The sequence below is a fragment of the Drosophila elegans genome, unplaced genomic scaffold (assembly GCF_018152505.1).
Source record: "Drosophila elegans isolate 14027-0461.03 unplaced genomic scaffold, ASM1815250v1 contig_183, whole genome shotgun sequence".
In the NCBI taxonomy this organism is placed as follows: Eukaryota; Metazoa; Arthropoda; class Insecta; order Diptera; family Drosophilidae; genus Drosophila; species Drosophila elegans.
Window position 1 is genome coordinate 4525228 of NW_024545550.1, and position 19816 is coordinate 4545043.

The 19816-nt window shown below is 40.4% G+C and overlaps 3 protein-coding genes across 3 annotated transcripts; 2 read left to right on the top strand and 1 right to left on the bottom strand.

Annotated features, from left to right (window-relative positions):
- On the top strand, positions 1-3044 carry LOC108143331. Its single transcript, XM_017267651.2, has 8 exons — positions 1-161; positions 221-499; positions 776-942; positions 1215-1607; positions 1674-1850; positions 2074-2357; positions 2420-2565; positions 2638-3044. Exons 2-8 carry the CDS (start codon positions 226-228, stop codon positions 2952-2954), a joined length of 1758 nt encoding a protein of 585 aa, XP_017123140.1. The 5' UTR covers positions 1-161; positions 221-225; the 3' UTR covers positions 2955-3044.
- Positions 3045-7767: 4723 nt separating this feature from the next.
- Positions 7768-8220, top strand: LOC108143329. Its single transcript, XM_017267649.1, has one exon. The coding sequence runs from the start codon at positions 7882-7884 to the stop codon at positions 8137-8139; it is 258 nt and encodes an 85-aa protein (XP_017123138.1). The 5' UTR covers positions 7768-7881; the 3' UTR covers positions 8140-8220.
- An 8447-nt stretch (positions 8221-16667) lies between these two features.
- Positions 16668-19017, bottom strand: LOC108143595 (ubiquitin-associated domain-containing protein 1). The gene is made up of 6 exons (XM_017268118.2): positions 18483-19017; positions 18337-18348; positions 17776-18268; positions 17386-17721; positions 17015-17318; positions 16668-16955 (listed from the first exon to the last, which is right to left on the bottom strand). Exons 1-6 carry the CDS (start codon positions 18878-18880, stop codon positions 16807-16809), a joined length of 1692 nt encoding a protein of 563 aa, XP_017123607.1. The 5' UTR covers positions 18881-19017; the 3' UTR covers positions 16668-16806.
- Positions 19018-19816: the final 799 nt, after the last annotated feature.

The window sequence follows — 19816 nt, forward strand, 5'->3', positions numbered from 1 at the left end:
TTTCACCCTATCATTCCATCACATTCTATACCACTCACATGTGTCTTAACCTTTGTTAAATTTGTAGTACATCTTATCATCCCAATTTTAATTATATTTTACTGCAAATTTTACACATATCACAGTTTTACAGCGTTAGGGCGCAGAACAAAAAGATTCAGGTAAGTCCCATTCATATCATATTTGCCAACTTTTTAATATTATTTATTTTTAAAACAAGACAAAATGGCGTCTATCGTGGAGGTGCCAAAGGCTAGTTTGGACGAAGCTGTCCCGATATGGATGAAGATAGACTGGTCGGACGAGGTGCTTCACGATATTTACAGGGACTGGGGCACCTACTATTCACGTCGCCGCCGGGAGAACTTCGCGTTGCACTATTTGAACAAGGCCCTTGCCCTGGAGCCCATGGATCACATGACCCTGTATAAGCGATGTCAGAGCAAGAGGAAGGCTGCCCAGATGCTAGGAGCTCTGGCCGACAGCCGGGATGCTGCCAGTAAGTCTTTAAGCGGTTTTAACTTAGGCATATTGCGAAATACGGCTTTGTACCTAGTTGCAAGGTCATTTATTTTTCTAATTTATTATTTTGGATCATTAATCATCATAATCATAATCATCTTAGTATCTGAATTAACGTATTAGATATAGGGAGATGACATAAGCCCCACAAACTTTGTTTTTTAAATACATTTGGTTTTTGTATTTTTTTTTAATATTATAGTATTTTAATATTTTAATTTATTTAATTTTTAAATTTGTTGTGTTTTTACAGAGCTCGCACTTAAGGTGGATGGCGAAGAGAAGGCCATTATCAATTTGGACATTTGTGATGTGCTGTACGAACTGAATCAGTTTGAAAACAGCAAGGCCGAAATGCACAATAACATGAGAGTTTTTATTGGCAACAAGAGAAAAAGTTTCGTTCAGCGTCAGCTGGTGGTGAGTTTTTAGAACAAGAATTGGCATAATCAGTTAAAAAAAATAAGAAATCCAACCGAAAAAGATCTGAGTATGGTTTTAAATTTAACAATTGTTCCCATTAGAAGTTTGCAAAGTATAAAGTATATATTCTTGATCAGGATTACTATATAAACGTGGGCTGGCCGAAGTTTTATGGCTCTTAATAGTGGAAACTACTTGTTTGGATGTCATGTTTGCATCCATAATGCTTTTTATTTGGATCCTATTTAAGTCTTAAACCTTCCTACTAGGTGGATGGAGTGATCAAAGATGTAACTGGTGAGGCCATGTCAGCTTTCTTCACGAAAAACCTAAAGACTGTGAACATTGTGCACGACCTGATCAAGGAAAAGGAAAGGGTCGACAGTCGACCCCTGTGGAAGGTTCTGAAAGAGCAGGGCAAGTGCGATGTACAGAGTATTCCGGAGGTCCCGGAAGAGATGTTGTCGCCGATGGAGATTGCACGGAGGAAGAGGGCCTTCAACATCTTCCACCAGTCGTACATCAACGACTCCTGGATCGACGTGCTCTTCATGAAGATGCTCTGCAAGAATCCCAACCTTCTGCTGCCCCAGTGCAAGGAGTCGTCCTACTTCCTGCAAAATCTGTCTAGCAAGCAATACGAGATTGTTCGCAAGTTTATGGTAAGTCAGGATAAACCTGGTGTTTCCAGCTGTCGATCCTAATCCTTGCCTTTTTTCCGTCTGCAGAAAATGCTGCAATCCCGATGCCCACTCTACCTGGTCAATTACCTGAAGTACAACAATAAGGCCATGTCCGACAGATATCGAGAGGCTTACCTATTCCGCGTGCAGTATCAGACACATCGGAACATGAACCATGCCCTCAAACGAATTCGTGCTCTTCGCAAGGCTAAGAAGGTGCCGGTAAGTTGGGAATCGGTACACAATTGTCATATTTACATTTAAAAGGATTAACCCTTTTATAAATTCTTTGGTTGTGGGGAAAGGGGGTTTCATATTTGGTTTATACCATTACATTAGCAAGGTCAAGATCAACATGAAAAAATGTTGTATTTTTAAACTAAAATCTTTTATTTAATTTTTGAAATTTATTTTGAAAACAATAATAATAATAACAATCCCACAGCAACTGGCCAAATTCGTGGAGGAGCTGATGGGCACCTATGTGGTATTGAAAACGGCCCGTGTGATGTGCTGGAAGTTTGAGTTCCTTAACGAGGTGTACAATACAATGGCATTAGCTCTGTCCGAACAACTCCGAGTGCCAAAGGGCTTCTCTTCCCAAGTAAGTAACGCCATACTTAGGTTACTGCGTCTGCCAGTGGAAAGGACAAAGGATTTCGTATCGCTGACATTTGGAGATCGACAACCGGAGCCTGAGGGTAACGATCCCGCCACCATAAGGGCTAAGTAAGTTTAAAATTGGTTGTTAAACACAGCAAGGGCTCCATAAATGTACCCAAACTTCACAGAAAGCTAACTGCTCGCCTGGAACATCGAATGGTCTTTGCCAAGTATTCAATCGAAAAGTGTTATTTGTTGCACCAGATTTCGCAGTCGTATTTAGATCAAGGACGTCATTCTGAGTGTGCTTTCAACGCTCGCAAGGCTATCAAAGGTAAGCAATAGAAAATTATAAATTTGTCAAATCATATTCACACACTTATTTTATATTCAATTCAATCCATAGAGAGCAAGAACTGCAATAGCAATCTTTGGAAGTTTCTCAGCGTTGTGCAAATAGTCAAGGCAAATGCCATTCTGCACAAATTGGAACAGACTAGGGAGGCCCTGGACGATGCCCTGCCAATCGCCGAACAACTCAAAAGTCGGGAACTGACATTCTTCATCGAGACCTGCATGATGTGCAACACGGAGGACTCGATCAACAAGCGGGCCACCCTAATGCAGGCCCGGCGGGAGAGCAAGGCCGAATCCGTGGCCACCCACTCCTTGGTTAGTGCTCCGGATAACGAAGATACAGTTCAGGCCCCAGCTGAGGTGTAGTTTTATTTTTTATCAACTATTTTATTTTCTTCGCTATTGTTTGGAGTAAATTTACACATGGAAAATAAATATTTCACAAATGTTAACACACATCCTTGAATTTTATTGCACACCAAACTAATATTTTACTATTGTTAATAAGTGCCTCTTAATATTAATCACAAAAGATATTTAAACGTGGTTAATCTTTTTCAATTTTACTCGGTATAAATACGGCTAAAATATAAATTTTCTTAAAAGAAAAATTCTTTGGTGACCGCAAACATTTAAAAATTTTCGTCTTTTCTTTTACCGAAAATAGTTTTTGTTTCACCTTAAGTTAATTTGCGTTGTCCTGTGTCCATAAAACCCATGTGGTTTTACTTGGTATTGTGCACTTAACATTTAAACTAAAGCTTATCCCAAGTAAGGTTCGTAATGCATTTGCTATCTTCATGGCCAGTAATAAAATGGCGACGTGTGATTAAAACTTTTATTTTGTCCCACATTTTAAGCAAAGCTCCGCGCGAGACACACACAAACGTATACCTGGAGAAGGGTGTCGTAAAAATTCTATCAACTCGATTAAATTATAACAAGTGGATTTTCATGTTTTTGTGCCGCATTTATGTGTTTTTATTGTGCTAATTTTATGCCAGTCCTGGCGTGGTGAACACCTCAAGGAGCAGCTCCTTGGGCAATTTCGGCGGAGAGCTGGCACACACAATCGCACACACACAATCGCACACACACACACACATCTACATACGTGTGCTCAGATAGGCACCTGGCACCTGCAATAATACTTGGCACACATTTAGTGGCAGCATTTAGTGGCACACTGCGGTCTGCGCGCCAACGACGAAGTTCATTCTTGGGACATTTCCACTCTGGCCTTCCCGCTGCCGCCGCACTTGGCAAAGTTTTTCGGCCTTCGCCGCCTCACCTGCCACTTGCCAGTTCACTCCCTACCACCCACTACCACCCACTACCTCCCATCTGCCATCTCCCACCTACCACCCAAAAACCTACCTGGTTCGGTGGACTCGCTCGGCTTTTGTCTTATCAAAGTTTTTGGCGCGCATGTGTTTATGCCACAAATGGCACTTTTGCGGCAGCGCATTTTATTTTTTACTGCCACTTTTCGCCATTTTGCTTTATCATTTTTATATGTATTGTGTATATATTATATGTGCGTGTGTTTATACAGAAACAAACGCTGATAGGCTTGGTCCTGACCTCAGTTCAAGTAACCGTTAGTCTTGGCGTCAACGCTGCGTATACTCTATTAAAGGGCCTCTATTTGAAAGTTTCTCTCACTGACTTTTTAAACAACTGTTATAGTCTTCAAGTTAAAGCTATATAATAAGTTAAAACTATTCCTAATAGTTTATTTTATCGTGTAAATATTTTTTCATTGGTAAGCACCACTGTCCTGAAAATATAGAGACTAATTTTAAATAGTTTCTGTAAAAATAAAAACGAATTGGCTTGATCCTGACCTAAGTTAAACTAATCGCTTGTTTTCGTGCCTCCCTAACTTAAACTTATTCTTAATGGCATTTTTAAAAACAATAAAACTAATTTCATTGATTTCAAGAATCCTTAATTCTGTATAGTATTTATTCATATATTAACTTAATACACCAAAACCTTCAAAATCCTAGATTTCTGAGAATATCTGAACTTTTCACGTTTTAATCCTTGCTCCAACTAATAAATAGGCTTGAACCCCATTAACCTTTCAGTTATGTTCTTTAATTCGAAGGAAAGTAACGACTCACTTAGTTGACTGCTTATATAGAGTAGAGGAATTCAAATTGCCGCCTAGTTCGTTTTTATTATCCTCGAGGAGAAGGTGAAAGGTATGCAAGCCAACTAATGACCCTGTATTTATATGACAGGGGAAAGTTTATAAATATTTATGGGCTCTTCTGTTGCTTCAGCGTCAGCTTCGACTGCCGCTGTTGTTGTTGTTGCTTGCTTTCATCAAGTTAAAACTCATTTGCTTATTTTAAAATTCCAAACAGGCGTAGTTTCATTTTTGACACCCGGCCTTCGCCAGGCCAGTCGCCCCATACCGATGTTGCCCACCCATTCCTTTTTTAGGGATCTGCCGCACGTTGTTGCCATTGTCACGCACACACGTACTATATTTTTTACGCGCATATCATATTACACCCTCCATACACACAGGACATTCCCTTGGCTTAAGGGACCCGTCGACCCCTTTCCGTTTGCCAGCCGAAAGGGGATGCTGATGGGATGGATCCATCGGGGTTTTGGGGGCCCAGTCGAAGTAAATAGAATCACGTACACTAATTATCATCGCCATTGCACGAGGGGCGCTCAAAAATATATATTTTTATTAATTTCAGCAAGGTAACGCCCCGCTGCGGAGTTGGATGAAATTTTTAATTGAGATCCCCGCTTTATGATATCAAACGAGGAACTATTCGCCCCGAAATTGATATGGCTGCTGATGCTGATGCTGATGGGGCCACTTGGATGGCTGGTTTCGAATGCAAAGTGCGTCGTCGGATATAGTTGTGAGTGCTCAGATAAGGTGGCATATATAATTAGCTGCCCCATTTGACATTATGCGACATTAGCGTGTTTCAATTTTCCCCCTGATAGTTTGTGTAATGTGAGTCATTCAATTGATAAAGTCGTGGGGGAATGAGTGCACCAGACTGAGGTGTAATTAAAGTGGAAATTCAACTCCAAATTAAATGGAAACTAAAATGCAAATAGAGCGGCATAGCTAAACATCTATCGCTAAAATAATTGCCTTCAAAACTAGTGAGCTCAAGTTTAAGGTTAGCTTAAACTATTTTTAAATGCAATTTGAGATCTCAATGACGTAGTTTGGAAGACTGCAGATAAGACATTATAAAACAAAGTAGATAAAATTATCAGTAGCCTTATCAGCCTTTAGCAATTTGTATGCATGACGAAATGAATGTACTCACGTTAGCCACAACATTTTTGTGTAAATTTAACAACAAAATCTTGTAATAAATTAACTATGTATTGTTTATACCAATGTCATAAAGCTAGTTGGACAACCAAGTTTAGACCACCTGGAAACACTGGGTATTTCACACAAATCGCTGTTAACTGATAAGAGTTCCAGAGTGGCTTTATCTACTGATAAGACTCATAGCGTAATAGAAACAAATTGGCGAGAGCGCGGCTATAATAACACAATCCGTCTTTATGTCCAGTGCCATACTAAACGCGTGCGGTGCAACAAGTCGGCATTTAATATAGAATAAACTACCAGGCTACCGGATAGCAAAATGGATCACAGAACGCGCGTAGTAGAGGTGGTGCAAGTGGCGCCTCAGCCAGCGACCACGGTAATCGTTCAACCCCCACCACCGCCCCCAGAAAAGGGCTGTTGTTGCTGCCCTTGTTGCCCCTGTTGCTGCGGATGTGGCGATTGCTGTTGTTGTTGCACCATCATGTGAAGAACATTTGGAGACGGAACAGAGATGACTTCAAACAAAGGACCTTAGATCCCTTAATGCGTTACGTTAAATTAACTTTCTATGTCTATGGTGGCCACACAATTTACACAGTGTTTTTGTGCAATAAAATTTTACGATTTGTTATAAATAATGTTGTGCTCTGCTTTCACACTCTGCTTTCTTTTTTGAGAGGGGCCCGCCGGAAACATATTGTCTTACATAAATCTCAATGTCAAAAGACCACATAATAATAAAAAGCCAAATTTAATAACATGCCACAAAAATTTGTAGTTTTATGGCGCCCGAACAGGGACAATCCTTTTCGGCTGGCAATGCTCACCACATCATTTCAAAGTTAGTTCACATTCCGAGTTATTATTTATATGTTTCTCAATTTGCCAATAAAAGCGGAAAATGTGTCAAGAGTGCTGCCAACTCCGGTTCCATGTGCCTGCTGCTCTCATTTGATAAAGGATTTTATGACTCTTGGCGCTTGAATTGCAACCGCAGCGTCAGAGTTCTCGCCCCAAATATTTTGACGAGGGTTTCCCATTTGGGATATTGCGTGGGAGGGAGTGCGACCACGAGTGCGAGTGCTTTTCCAAGTGTTGGCCTGCTCATTTAACATAATTTCTGGCCGTGCTCTTTCTTGGCCAAACGTTTATCTAAAGCCCAAACTATATTACTCATACGCAAAGTGATACGCCTGCCGGAAAACCGTGGTGTTTGTATCTAAGTGAACTCGGTAAAATGTTCTGATTTTACGATAAACAAAGATACACAACTATTAAAAATCGTAAAGTTTTTTTTAAATAAATGTCGTTATGATTTAAACCTGTTTTTCAAGTTCTCTGTGAAAAGCTACACATGTTATGTTGAAAAACATAACATGAAAAACTTGGAAAAACTGGTTTTGCTTATGAAAAAGGAATTGCCAGTATTGTGCTTTTACGGAAGTCGATTCGTGCCTAACTCAGATGACAATGGGCAGTAAACAGAAATAAAGATTACTAGCTTTTATTTAGTCATTCAATAGCTTAATATTTACAAAATAGATGTATTCTATGTCAGACTTTTGCTTAGAGCAAATAAAGATTTATTTAACGGATTATTTTCTTCTTCAAAACATTTTCTTAGTCAAATTCTTGCTAGTTTTATCGAAAAATCGTATTCAAAGGCAATTGGCTGTGTTTCGTAGTAGTTATTCAAATTTGTCCCACTGTGCGGCTTTTTCAATGTTATTTGCGTGTACACAAATTCGTAATCAGGGCAGAGCATTGATCAAATGCCTACCGGCTTTAGATAATAATGAGTAAGATATTTCCACCAAACCGCCAGCCATTTCCGATCGGTGTTTCAGTTAAAGGCGCGTTACCGAGCGGTGTTCATTTAGTTGAACAGTTTAGGCCAAATACAAGTTACTAGCTACCACTTTAACCCATTAAATCGCAAAAAATAGAAATAAAGGCAAGAGGATGTACAACCCAGGATATCAGGTGGAAGTGATCGATCCGTATTATCAGCCGCCCGTGGAGGTGATCAATGTGATGGGACCTCCTCCCCCCGTGGAGGTGATAGCACCGTCGCCCATGTACAACCAACCGGTGGTGGTGGTGGAGCAGCCCGGCTACAATCAGCCAGGACCCCCTCCAGGAGCCGGTGACGCCGAATGCTGCATGCTGCTGGGCGCCTGTTGTGTATTGGAGGAGTGCGCCCTGTGTGTCATCTCGTAGAACTGTGCAGTTGTGTAATACCTTAAATAAATAAGAACTATGTTAATTAAACGCAAAAATATAGACTGAATCTAAGGGTGACTAATCGAAGTGATGATTCAAAGTTTGGCATTAAATGGATTCTTAAAATATAACATAACGCATAGGTTTAGAAAGCTTTTCATAAATGAAGGTTTTTTTTTTAAATTAACTTTCTGTTAACTATCATAAGCATGTTGTTTTTTATATTAACAATAAGAAATGTCTTACATATATACCGTTCTGATATCATGTAGATAGTTGGCAGCTACCGAATGTTCAATTAATCATAGACAGCATGAACATGATAACACCCTTTGATATTACACATAACCGTAGTTGCGTCCGCTTTTTGCCCGCTTTTTCTGATTAAAATGGTTGAAGAAATGTTTTTGGAGAGTTTCTTGTGGTTTCTCCACCTTGCTTCCCAAACTCCGCCATAAATATCAATAACCATAGATTTTAATTTCCTCTATCGTCAACAAGGAGACTGATAGATAGGCTTTTAGCAAGTGGGGTAACTTTCCTGTTTACCACCGTGTTTTTTTTTTTTGGCCAACTGTCAAAGGAAATTCACAGTCAACGTATGGACACATTCATCCCTCTCTTCAGAGGGCCACGCCCAGGCCCATTTTCTTGGGTTTCCTTTTAATAAATATAAAGCGTTAATTTGCTGCATAATTGCGCCCTGCCACACCCAGGACTGGGGAGACAGGACTTGGGACACAGAAAGGACAGACCCTTCGCTGGCTTGCCAGTTAAGTAGCGCAGCCTCGCACTCCAACAGCTCAGCTCATCAGAACTCGGCTGAGAAACGGAGAAACATTGTCTATCCCCCATCTGGGCTTCCTTTCTCATGTCCTCAATGACAGTTATTTCATTTTTCTTGTTGATGTCGTTCCCTGCACTCATTAAATCAAGTTAAAAAGGCATATAGCACGCAGTTGCTGCTGATGTTGCTTGTTGCCGTTTCCGTTGTAAGCCAAGCTGTTGAGTTGTTCTGGCCCCAACACTCTGTTGTTCTTGTGGCTGTCTTGCGCCAGTAAACAACAAACGACGATGGCAAACAGCAAACAACAAACAGCACACAAACAGCGACGAATTTTCAAATAACATCTCACAAAACTCCATGAAAGGAAACAATAAAGGCGAAGCGAAGAAAGCGAAGAAAGCGAAACTCCTTCAGTCGTTTGAGACTCGACTTTAATTATAATAACTTGGGAGCGTCATCGTCGTGTTCTGACATCCTGGCTGACTTTAATGGCGCTACCACAAATGGGAAAAGCGAACAACACCTGACAAGCAGCTACTTTCAGTATGCCGAATGGAGTTACGGCTCACATTCACCTCTTATATTGTTAAATGGTTCAAAAAATAGCTGCAGCTACTAAAAGTAATTTGGTGTCGGCAAAGATGACTTTTTGGAAATGTTTCCCAGGGGAAATGGCTTAGTCATCTGTCAGATTTGAACTCTATATAAACTTCAATGTTAAGATAGTAAAAACAAGTTTAAAGGTAAATATATCTACCAAAAAGAAAGGCTATGATTTATGAGACCCTACAACAACTTTTTAACTTCTTAAGACACAATTAAGAAATCTTTTTAGAGTAATATGTTGATTAATTCCTTATTAATAAAGCTCATTTATAAGCCTGAAAAGTCTATCACTTACAGCTTTTCACATATATATTTTGATTGATTACCACCAACCGCTATAATATAGATTTTGCCGACTTTTCAAAGCCTCTTAAAGTCAACCCTCGAGAAGTGCTGCATAAAAACTTGTAATCATGGAGTACAACTGGCAAACTAATGCATATTTTTTGTTTGCCAGGCAATGAGGACAAACCCATCCAGTTGTCCAGTCACCCACCCAGAATTACATTCACCCACAGTGCGCGTTTCCTACCCTCAGAAAGGGGGTGGTAGTATATAGTATAGCTTATAGTTGAGCTTGTTGCATTTCTTGCAAGTAATTTTGTTATGAGTTTTTACTGTTTCGGGGCAGTAATCCTTATAAATGAAGCAGCAAATTTGATGCTGCGTGCAACGTGCCCTCGAAGGATCGTCGTCCAGTTGATTCCCCTCTATTTACCACAGTTAGTTGACTTAATGCATTCGCCTTCGTCTCGTGCTAATACACGTTAATATCCTTTGAGCTATGAAATTTCGCTCATTTGTCAGGATTTAGGGCAAGAAGGCCAGAAAGGAAGGCGCTGGACACGGGAAATTGCAATTGTATTTCATTGTGTTTGTTGCCGTTGGCTTTTGGCAATGATGATTTATCGGAAAGGCACGTGGGACCGCTTCCGGGGGGCGGGGAAGGAGGGTTGGGCGCCCGGTGGGCGGTTTGTTGCGCTCTGCCTCATTAATTTCTAACTAACTGGCTCATTAAAAATTAATCCGTCACGGGACCCCGTATCGATGGCCCGGTGTGAGTCCAGCTTGTTAACGTCAGATCGGCTTAAAAAGCCAAAAAATTGGGGAAACGATTTCTATTAAGCTCTCTTTTGAAAAGCATCTGAAGGTGATGGACGGATTTAGCTTGTTACTTACACTCTGTGTTGGACAGGAATTAACACATACTGGTCCTAATTATTATTTTTTAAATACTAATTAAAGTAAGTAGAGTTGATATAAAGAAAAATTCACGTAAGCATAAAATAGAGGTTTATGTTTAATCTATATAGATATATATTTAAGATTTTATTAGTTTTTTCCAACAATATACATTTCCTTCTAACTTGAAACTAAATTCAAAAACGCAAACTATTTCAGATATAAGCACAATGATAAACATTCTGTTGCACAAGGCATAATTCTAACTTTATTTAACGATAACAATTTTTAATTAAAAATTCAAGTTACAATAATTTCGCAAAATGTTGTGCTAGTCTATTGCATTTAGGTTTAACGTTAGACCTCAATTAAAATTTATTTTCTCTCTTTCCCGTATATATGTTACACATTTATTAGAACAAAAGGATGTGGCTCTATGATTGAAGAACCTTTTTCATTGTATAGTGAACAAATAAGCCATACTACTGAAGGGTAAACGAAAGATCAGAGGGCGCACCTTTCACATCTTTTGCCACCCGAAAAACATTTCATCTAAAATGAATACTTTGTGAAATGGAAAGGGCCTGAATGCCGACGTTTAGCCACGCATTAAGACACTCAACCTAGTTGCATTTTTAACAGTTTGTTTTTGAGTCCTTTGTGCGGCATCACCTGGGAAAAATGAATGCGAGAGTGATAGGGTGTGGGTGTGGGACTGGGAGTGGGAGTGGGAGGAAGAGGTGGGCACTGACCCGCTAAGTACCGTTCGACTCGTGGCTGCCATCCATCCCATTCCTTCTCGTTCGTGTCAAGTGCAAAATGTGCATTGCAGGAGACAAAGCAACCGCAACACTCTCTCTCTCTACCTCTGAAATAACGGCACTTGCATTTTGTCAGGCGAAATAACGGTAAAGGACCAGGGGGAAAAGCACAACACGAACAATAACTTCTGTGTGACACATTTGGCAATGCGTTTTTAAACTGGCGAGAACAAAACGAATGTGGCAGCCGCAAAACAGAATAGAACAGTGGAAAAGTCAGCGGCAAGTGGGAAAAACTTTATAGCATTCATTTTTTTCATTTGAGGTTTTTTTTTTCCTTGTCCTCGGCACTGAATTGCACTTAAAGTCAGCGCCAGTTAAAAAAACTTTCTGTAAAAACTAAAATAAGAGGAAGAAGCCGGAGAAAACTATTGCATGGAGTGCGAAAGAAACAATTGAAAACTTTATTGCTTTTGCCTTTTTCACTTTTTCACTTTTGTTCGCAAGTATGTTGCGTCACACGGAAAAGCCGTTGACAAAAACCAGAATGTGATCAGCTGTTTAGGTTTAGGTTAGCAAAAAAAAAACCAGAAACTAGCAGGAAAGTTTGGGTGCTTTTTATTAATTTTATAACTGTGCTGAGCGGAAACGGAAGAAGGAAGAAAGGACGAAAGGACTTAGGATGGAGCAGAGTAAAAGGATGCAAGGGCAGAGTCTAGTGGTGGCTCAAGGGGCTCAAGGGGCGGGAAAACTCTCAGCAGATGCGGTCAACTGGGGGCTGCCCACTAATTGGCCTTGTGAAAATATTTGCTACGCTTATGAAAACAGTTGACCGCCGGCTGCCCCACGACCCTTGAAACTGAAATGACACCCACAAAGGACGAGTGGCCCAAAACAGTTACACTCACACATGTGCAAAAATATGGCCACACACTCACATGACCATGAGCTGTAGGTTTATGCGGATAGAATTGGTAAACAATTCTAGGCTAAGATATTTTTGGTAATTTGCAAAAGCATCACTTTTAGTGATTTCAAATTAGATTTTGATGTTTGTTTTTTGTATGTGTGTTACTTTTATGTAAGTTAATTTTTTATAAAACCAATTAAAATATAGTTGAGTTACATTCAAGTATTTTCCCTTAAAAAACCTTGACTGACATATACAGAACAATATTTAAACTATAGTAAACGAATACAGATAGGTGTTTTTTAATTTGTTCATGGATAAAAATGTTGTAAGTACCAAACTAAAATTTGTTGACATTATTTATGTTAAAAAAAACAAGGGCACTTTTAAACTTAAGGTTTTTACTCAAAGTCTATATACATTCTTTTAGTGGCAGGATGATAAATTCCAACCTTATTAAATAAATAAATAAATAAATTATAAAATATTTGTGCAAAGCACACAGTTTGTTGCTAATCTATAAATCTCTGCAGTGTAAGCTTTTAAATTACATATTCCATATTTAGCAGCCCAAAAGTTATTTCTTTTGATAGTTCCAGTTACGCATGAACATAATTAGACTGCCAGCCATTTAGCCACTCGCCAACACATACTCTCGTGAAACAGCTCCTGGGTAAGCCAGTCCAATCACAGGCACATGCCGGGCTAGCCACAGGACCCTGCCACGCCCCAACCCAGCTCACTGCCCTTCGACCTCCGCCCATCGGGCAACACCGCAATTTTTGTCAACTGAACTAATTAATTAATTGTGGGCGGCCAGCGTGGCCTTCCAGTCGAAACCGAAGCGAAACGGACCGATGCGACCCCGCCCACCGCCCACCGCCCACTTGCTAACTGACCGGCAACTAATTTTTATATTTATGAGGCTGGGGGACGTTGGCCTACTGCGTCATAAACTGTGGCGCTTTGTTTACTATTGTTGCTGTTTGGTATGCATGTGTGTGCTGTCTGTGCGACCCGCAACCACTGCCCACGCACCACCCACTTCCGCCCATTTAGAGGACATTTTATCCTTGCCGCAGACGCCATGCCGTTTGGCCAACATAAACTTGCATGTTCAAATTTTTAGTATCTTTGTGTGATTTCATGCGTTAAAGCAGAATTTTTATTTGCTACCCGTAAAGACAAACAATTTCAGGATATAGGAAATCGTATTTGTGGGGGATGGGAGGCCATTTCGTTTAATTTTCATGTCGCGTTGAAAGTTTCATACAAGTATTTATGGCATATAAATGAAATATTTGCGACGAGGGTAGAAATTGGGCAATGTTTGCTAATGAAGGAGTTCGATTCGCTTTTAAATGGTTAATTGGGCTGAGGATTTCGTGATGAAGGAGGTTTTGGCTCAGAGGGGTAAACCCATGTCGGTTGAATACTAAGGGTCTCTCTGTTAACAACCATTATCTGACTTCTTCTCAAATGGGACTGAATAATTAAAAAGATTGAGTTTTGTATTTATTCAGGATTAAATTTACCATTTAATTCAAAGAATAAATATTTTGTTAGATACTTTTATATACTCTATAGAAAATATATAAAAAAATATAAAAATATAAAATATATTTATTTATTTATTATTTATATTTATATATATATTTTATATATATATTTTCTATCTTTAAAAATACAAATTGTAAGCATAATTTTCTGTCCTTGAGATGAATTTTATTTTATGGTACCTGGTTAGATGATCCAAAATTGGTATTGCGGCTATGACGTCCTCATTTATTTCCTGCATTTATATGTCGCCCTACGGCTAAGTTACAATGGCACGTCTTATGTCTTTTCCAATCTAAATATTTTATTATACACATTCGATTTGGGATGCTGATGAGGATAATGCCGCTGCTTTGGTGCTGGTGCCATTAATGCATATTAAATGCAATTTTTTTAAAGGGCCATTCGATGAAGTTATTCGGCTTGCTGCCTTTAATGGCAAATATAAACATGGAAAGCTCGCCAAAAACGCATGCGACAGGAATTTTAAATCATTGAATGCGAAATGACAAAACATTTTCATTTTCATACAAATTGCGAATTTTGGCAGGAGGTCCTTCCTATTCACAGTTCCAATCAGATTCCAGCATTGTTTCGCTTTTTCGCGGGGGTGTGATGTCGTCGATATATAAAGCTGTTCATAAATTTGCGGCGCCTGCAAATATGCAACGGAAATTGCGAAAGCCACACGACGCTTATATAATACCATCAACATCTACCCTCTCGAAACTCCAGCTGAAGTTCAGATGTTTTTTTTATAGGCAACTCATGGCGGGGGACTTTAGCTGCGGTGGAGGATTAGTTGGGAGATGTTCATCGCCCGTCGTCCTTGTCAATGCATTTCGTCTTTTGATAATATCAAAAACTCATTTGCCTTGGCCACTTTCAGGAGCAATCACTCCACTTTCCTCAGTTTTGCACTCAGAAAAAAATATAGTAATACGATTTAATCAATATTCTTATACCTTTGTGCAGTCAAATAAAAATGGCGTCTTTAAATAAGTTAAATTTAAACGTTTGCTAGCATTTTTATAAATCGTTTAGCCTACTTATCATAGCAAAACCCAAATTTAAAATTTAAAATTTTGGTTTTGTACTGAACCTGAGGGAAAATTCAAGCAAAGGTTTTAAATGCCGAAAGATAAAATACTGGGAATAAGGATGTTTGGTCTTCTTTGGAGAAAAAACTACCAAAAATACTACCAATATTATAGTATATTTTTCTAAGTGCATTAGCCTGGAGCGCTTAGCAAGGGTCCAGATGATTTATTATGGTCTATTTCCAACCTCGCCCGCTGCATGCGTCATCAATTTTTAGAGATAGATTTGCATGGCCATCGCCAAGGGCCATTAGGCGAAGCTTGCAGATACTTTGTACGCTTCCGTTCCGCTCTGCTTTTGTTGCAGATGCAACATGCAACCGCAAACATTTAATAAAAACACGAGCTGACCATAAATAATTTGCTCTTTGCCCGCATCTATTTCCTAAACAATTCAGATATTGCGCGCAAATATTAATTAAAAGCCACCAGCTAGTAAATGTATATCATGGATACACAACCACTGCAACAACCACTTAATAAACGCGCTTAACATAAATTAAAATGTTTCTGCTCATTTTCACCCTACGGACCTACAAGAAAAAAATGGTAAATATGTCGGAAAAAAGGATGTGCAACAATTGAATAGAAAAGTTTTGTGCTGCTGTTTTTGTTTTATGTGAATTTTCAGCTGGAATAATGAAATGAAAAATGTGCGGCCGCATAGAAAATGAATTGTAATACATAAAATTGCAATAGCAAATAATTCTACTGCGGAGATCCAAGCTGCGCTGCCAACAAAGCAATTCAATTTGTTCAAATTACGACCGAGAGTAATGTTTCCCATTACTGTTTAACTTTACATATGCTCTGGATTGCAAAATAATAGCCATCGACTTATCTTCACGAGTGACTCATTTCGCCTTAAAGTATCTGCAAATATTACTCATACGCAGTGGTAAATTTGTAGGGACTTGAGTCATGCATAGTTAACTTACCTTAGTTATTTAGTCCAAATGATGGAACCCCAGCTCGGGAAATACCCGCTGGCTTAAAGACAACGGAAATTGGGTGACAGTACAATAAACTCAAAAAACGTGTAGCATATAACAACACTTTTTAACGAAAACAACATACCCTTTTACTCTACGATTAATGGGTACAATAAAGTCTAACACCTTAAATAAAAACTGAATTTTTTTATCTGTTTTGTATCAAAAACTAATTGATTTATTTGCCTCTTGTTAAAACAATGCAAATTGAATAATTGGTTTACAAAATAATACTTTGAGTTCAAGTTGATGGTTTCGCAGGCGACACGTTTAACAACCTGACATTACAACGCTCTGAAATCACCGCAAGTACGCTCGCTTACAACTGACGAGATGTATCTGTGGGATGAAGTATGAGACATTTGCTAACTGTAGTGCGATTTCAAATGGCCGAGATGAGCTAGCAAACTAGATGAATAGAGTAAGTGTTTAGCCTAATAGAATCGTAGGATGTAGGCCTGACTAGAACTAGTTCCTAATAATATTTATATAGACGTATGTATATAATGCATTTCGTACTGATCGGTAAGCGTTTGTAGAGTGCAGTCGCGTGCTCTTTGCGAAGCGATTGCATCTTTGGCTTTGTGCGGTTTACATTCATGGTTTTTGGCTACAAAAATACTCTTTACATACGGGCACATACACAATGTATAATGGGGGTCCCAAAATGGACCAAGCTGCAGCCATGCACTTCGGGTGAGTGATTGTGTATGTATATGTATAAATATAATTTGGTTAATCTCATAATTAAGCCACTTAGCGGCACCGTTCACCAGCGGTTCGTGTAGAACTGGTTGATGCCCAGCACATGCTTCTCCTCATGGTACTTTTGCAGGATATGTGTGATGACCGAGGTTGTGTCGTTATCGCCACGCCACACGCGTATCGCATGCTCGTTCTCCAGTATGCCCAGAAAGGCTGTGAAAAATAAACATTTTTAACATTGATTTAAAGTGTTTTTGATGAGGTTGACTTACCCAAAAAGGTCTTGGGATTGCTGAGAGTCATCTGGACCTGTGGCATTTCCAGAATCACCTTCAGGATGGGCGAGTCGGGTGCCAATCCTTCGCGCAGCTCAATAACACTGCCCGAGCGATTGTCGCACAGCCATTCGCAGGCAGAGGCCTTGTTGTTGCCCGTCTTTTTCAGCGCCGCCAGCACGGCCGTCTCCTCGAATCCCATTTCGGTGAGCGACTCCACAATCTCATCGCTGGGCGGCGAGTCCCGGTGACTGTAGATTCGTACAATCTCAATCAAGGCGGCGGTGTTTTCAATAGTTTCCTTTAACGCAATAAAGGTTAAGTTCCAATATATATATATATATATACGTTGGTAACTTTTTACTTACATTATTTGTGACAATCGTGGATGGCGAGATGGAAGAAAGGCTGTGCTGCATGTTCATGGCCGGCGGTTCCTGCGGGTTTTCCTCGTTTTGATTCTGTATCAGCCATTCCATCGTCGTTGAGTAAATGCCGTTGTTGGCCTTCAAGGCAAACGCGGCCAACTCCCGTTTGAAGCCCATGTCCACGAGGCACTGCAGCGTATCCGCCTGCTGATTACGGCGGTTAATCAAACGCTGCTTCAACATGGCTATCAGACGCGGAGCATAGGGACCAGCTCCTATAACCGCTGCCGAAGCCTGAGCCAGCGATATCAGCACCTTGCGCACATCGTATTGTATCTAAAAACATAGCTGGGTAAATAAAACCATAAGGGTATGGAAAATTGCGCTCACGTTCGACTGCTGGAAAATCTCATTGATGTCGATGGTGGGCAGCTGGCTGCAGTTCATGGGTAAGTATCGCGTGGCGCTCTCCACCAGTTGCTCATTGGGACCGGGCACCTCGCGAATCCGAGATACGGTCTGCGGCAGAGTGTTGCGACGTGGAGAGAGTATAAAAGTCTCATTGTTGCGCACCTTCAGCTGGGCCAGCGTGTCCGTCTCGTTCAGCTCGCCGCCAAAGTATTCCGCTCGGTAGAGACGGTAACGCGGGTTCAAATGCCGCACGTCAGGGGCAAACAGCTGGATGGATTCGGGATCGTCGCTTAGCTCCAGGATCACCTCGCTCTTCAGCTCGTTGAGGCGCTTGTTGACGTCCGTTTTAAAGACCAGGACGCGGGAACTGGGGCAGATGACCCGCACCATAATGGACTCGCCTGGCTTGGTGGCATCCTCTGCCTCGCCAGACGAAGTGGTGTTGTTTGGTCGGTTAGAATGGCCTGATTTTCTAAAAAGGTTTCCAATGAAAGAGGTAAAAAAAAGGGTTCACACGGAAGCTTGTTGGGCTGTACAAACCTGAGGAACAAACTGCGCAGTTTTTGCATAGTTTGATTTAGGTCGGTTGTGCGAGCGAATCCAACGGAGAATTTCGAATAGACAAATATATATTTGGGGTAAGCACTCGGATAAACTTGAGCATTTTCGTTATTTTGTCAACTTACGCATTGGCCTGCTGCTGTTGAGTGGGCGTGGGCGAGTCCTGGGGCTCCGCCTGCTGTTCTGTCCGCTCCTCTCGCCGTTGCAGCTGCAGCTCTAGGTGCATTCGTCGCCGGCGAGCGGGCGATGGAGTCCTCAGGACACAGCTTCCTCCTCCCACGAGAGGCCGGGAATGGGGGCCGGTTATCCCGCCATCCGTTTGCGTCTCCGACTCCGCCGTGTGGACATTCAACGAGGATCCGCTGAGGCTCTCCGCATCGCTGGCATCCGTCCGCTGGCTGTGACTGTGGCTGTGGCTACTGCTCCGGGGACTCTCATCCGCTGGAGAGGCACCGCTCCGCTTGCTGCGCGCCAGCCACTTGGCTCGTTTCTCGTTGAACTTCTCGCGCATCCAGGGAATCATATTGGGTCAACAGCTAGGTTCTCGCCGGATGCGTTACATTTTGCGGCGCTTTTCGATGGCTATTCTGCATTTTCCTCGTAAACAAACAGAATCGATGCGAAAATGCCAAAAACCGATTTTTATTTCTGTAACTTCGATAGCAAACAGCTGTTTGTGGAGTTGCCAGATGGGCGGAATTCAGGGATGATGAATCTATATATTGGTATTTTCTAATTTGTGGTATTCTAAATTGTAGGAATTTTAAAGGAACAATTCAAATTAAATTATAAATGTTTAATTCAATTGGGCGATAATTATGTCGCTCATAAAATAACAAATATGAGGACACGACAACATTTCAATGTATCTGATTTGATTTAATTTTTAACATTTTGCCATTAAACTTTTATCCAGTTACTTCTTGATATATATAGCTGTTTTATGGCTGTTTAATATTATTCTAATTAGCTTGAACTGTTGAGTTATTTACCTGATGTTGCCTTAAATGAGAAACCCTACTCACTTACTTGAATCCCGTTTGAAAGGGATATTTAAATCAGGTACAAAACTTTTGAAGGGATTTTACCCAAACCAAAGGTGCAGAACTATGCCATCTGTCAAAATCTTTAATAAGCAGATGGTCAGATTTGGGCCTGAGACAACTGTATTGGGAATTCAACTGATTTTAGGTAATAAGTATGGCTTAAAAAACGTAGTTAATGGTAATACAAAAATCAGTTAAATAAATAATTAAATGAAGGAACACATAGTAATTAATTGGTTTCGAATAACTTTAACACAAAATTTTAGCCCCGACTAGCATAAATTTTTAATAATGAGCCGAACATGTTACAAATAAAATAAATTAATAAAACCAAGTGCTTTTAAATCGCAATTTATTATTAGATTGTTGACCGTTCACAATAGGCGCGCGTAAGTAATCTATCGCGAACCCGC

Coding starts and splice junctions, on each gene's coding strand:
- LOC108143331 (XM_017267651.2), top strand. CDS start 226: ATGGCGTCTATCGTGGAGGTGCCAAAGGCTAGTTTGGACGAAGCTGTC. Junction 500..775: donor CGACAGCCGGGATGCTGCCA/GTAAGTCTTTAA, acceptor GTGTTTTTACAG/AGCTCGCACTTAAGGTGGAT. Junction 2,566..2,637: donor CGCTCGCAAGGCTATCAAAG/GTAAGCAATAGA, acceptor TTCAATCCATAG/AGAGCAAGAACTGCAATAGC.
- LOC108143595 (XM_017268118.2), bottom strand. CDS start 18,880: ATGATTCCCTGGATGCGCGAGAAGTTCAACGAGAAACGAGCCAAGTGG. Junction 17,722..17,775: donor AGATTTTCCAGCAGTCGAAC/GTGAGCGCAATT, acceptor CTATGTTTTTAG/ATACAATACGATGTGCGCAA. Junction 17,319..17,385: donor CCACGATTGTCACAAATAAT/GTAAGTAAAAAG, acceptor ATTGCGTTAAAG/GAAACTATTGAAAACACCGC.
- LOC108143329 (XM_017267649.1), top strand. CDS start 7,882: ATGTACAACCCAGGATATCAGGTGGAAGTGATCGATCCGTATTATCAG.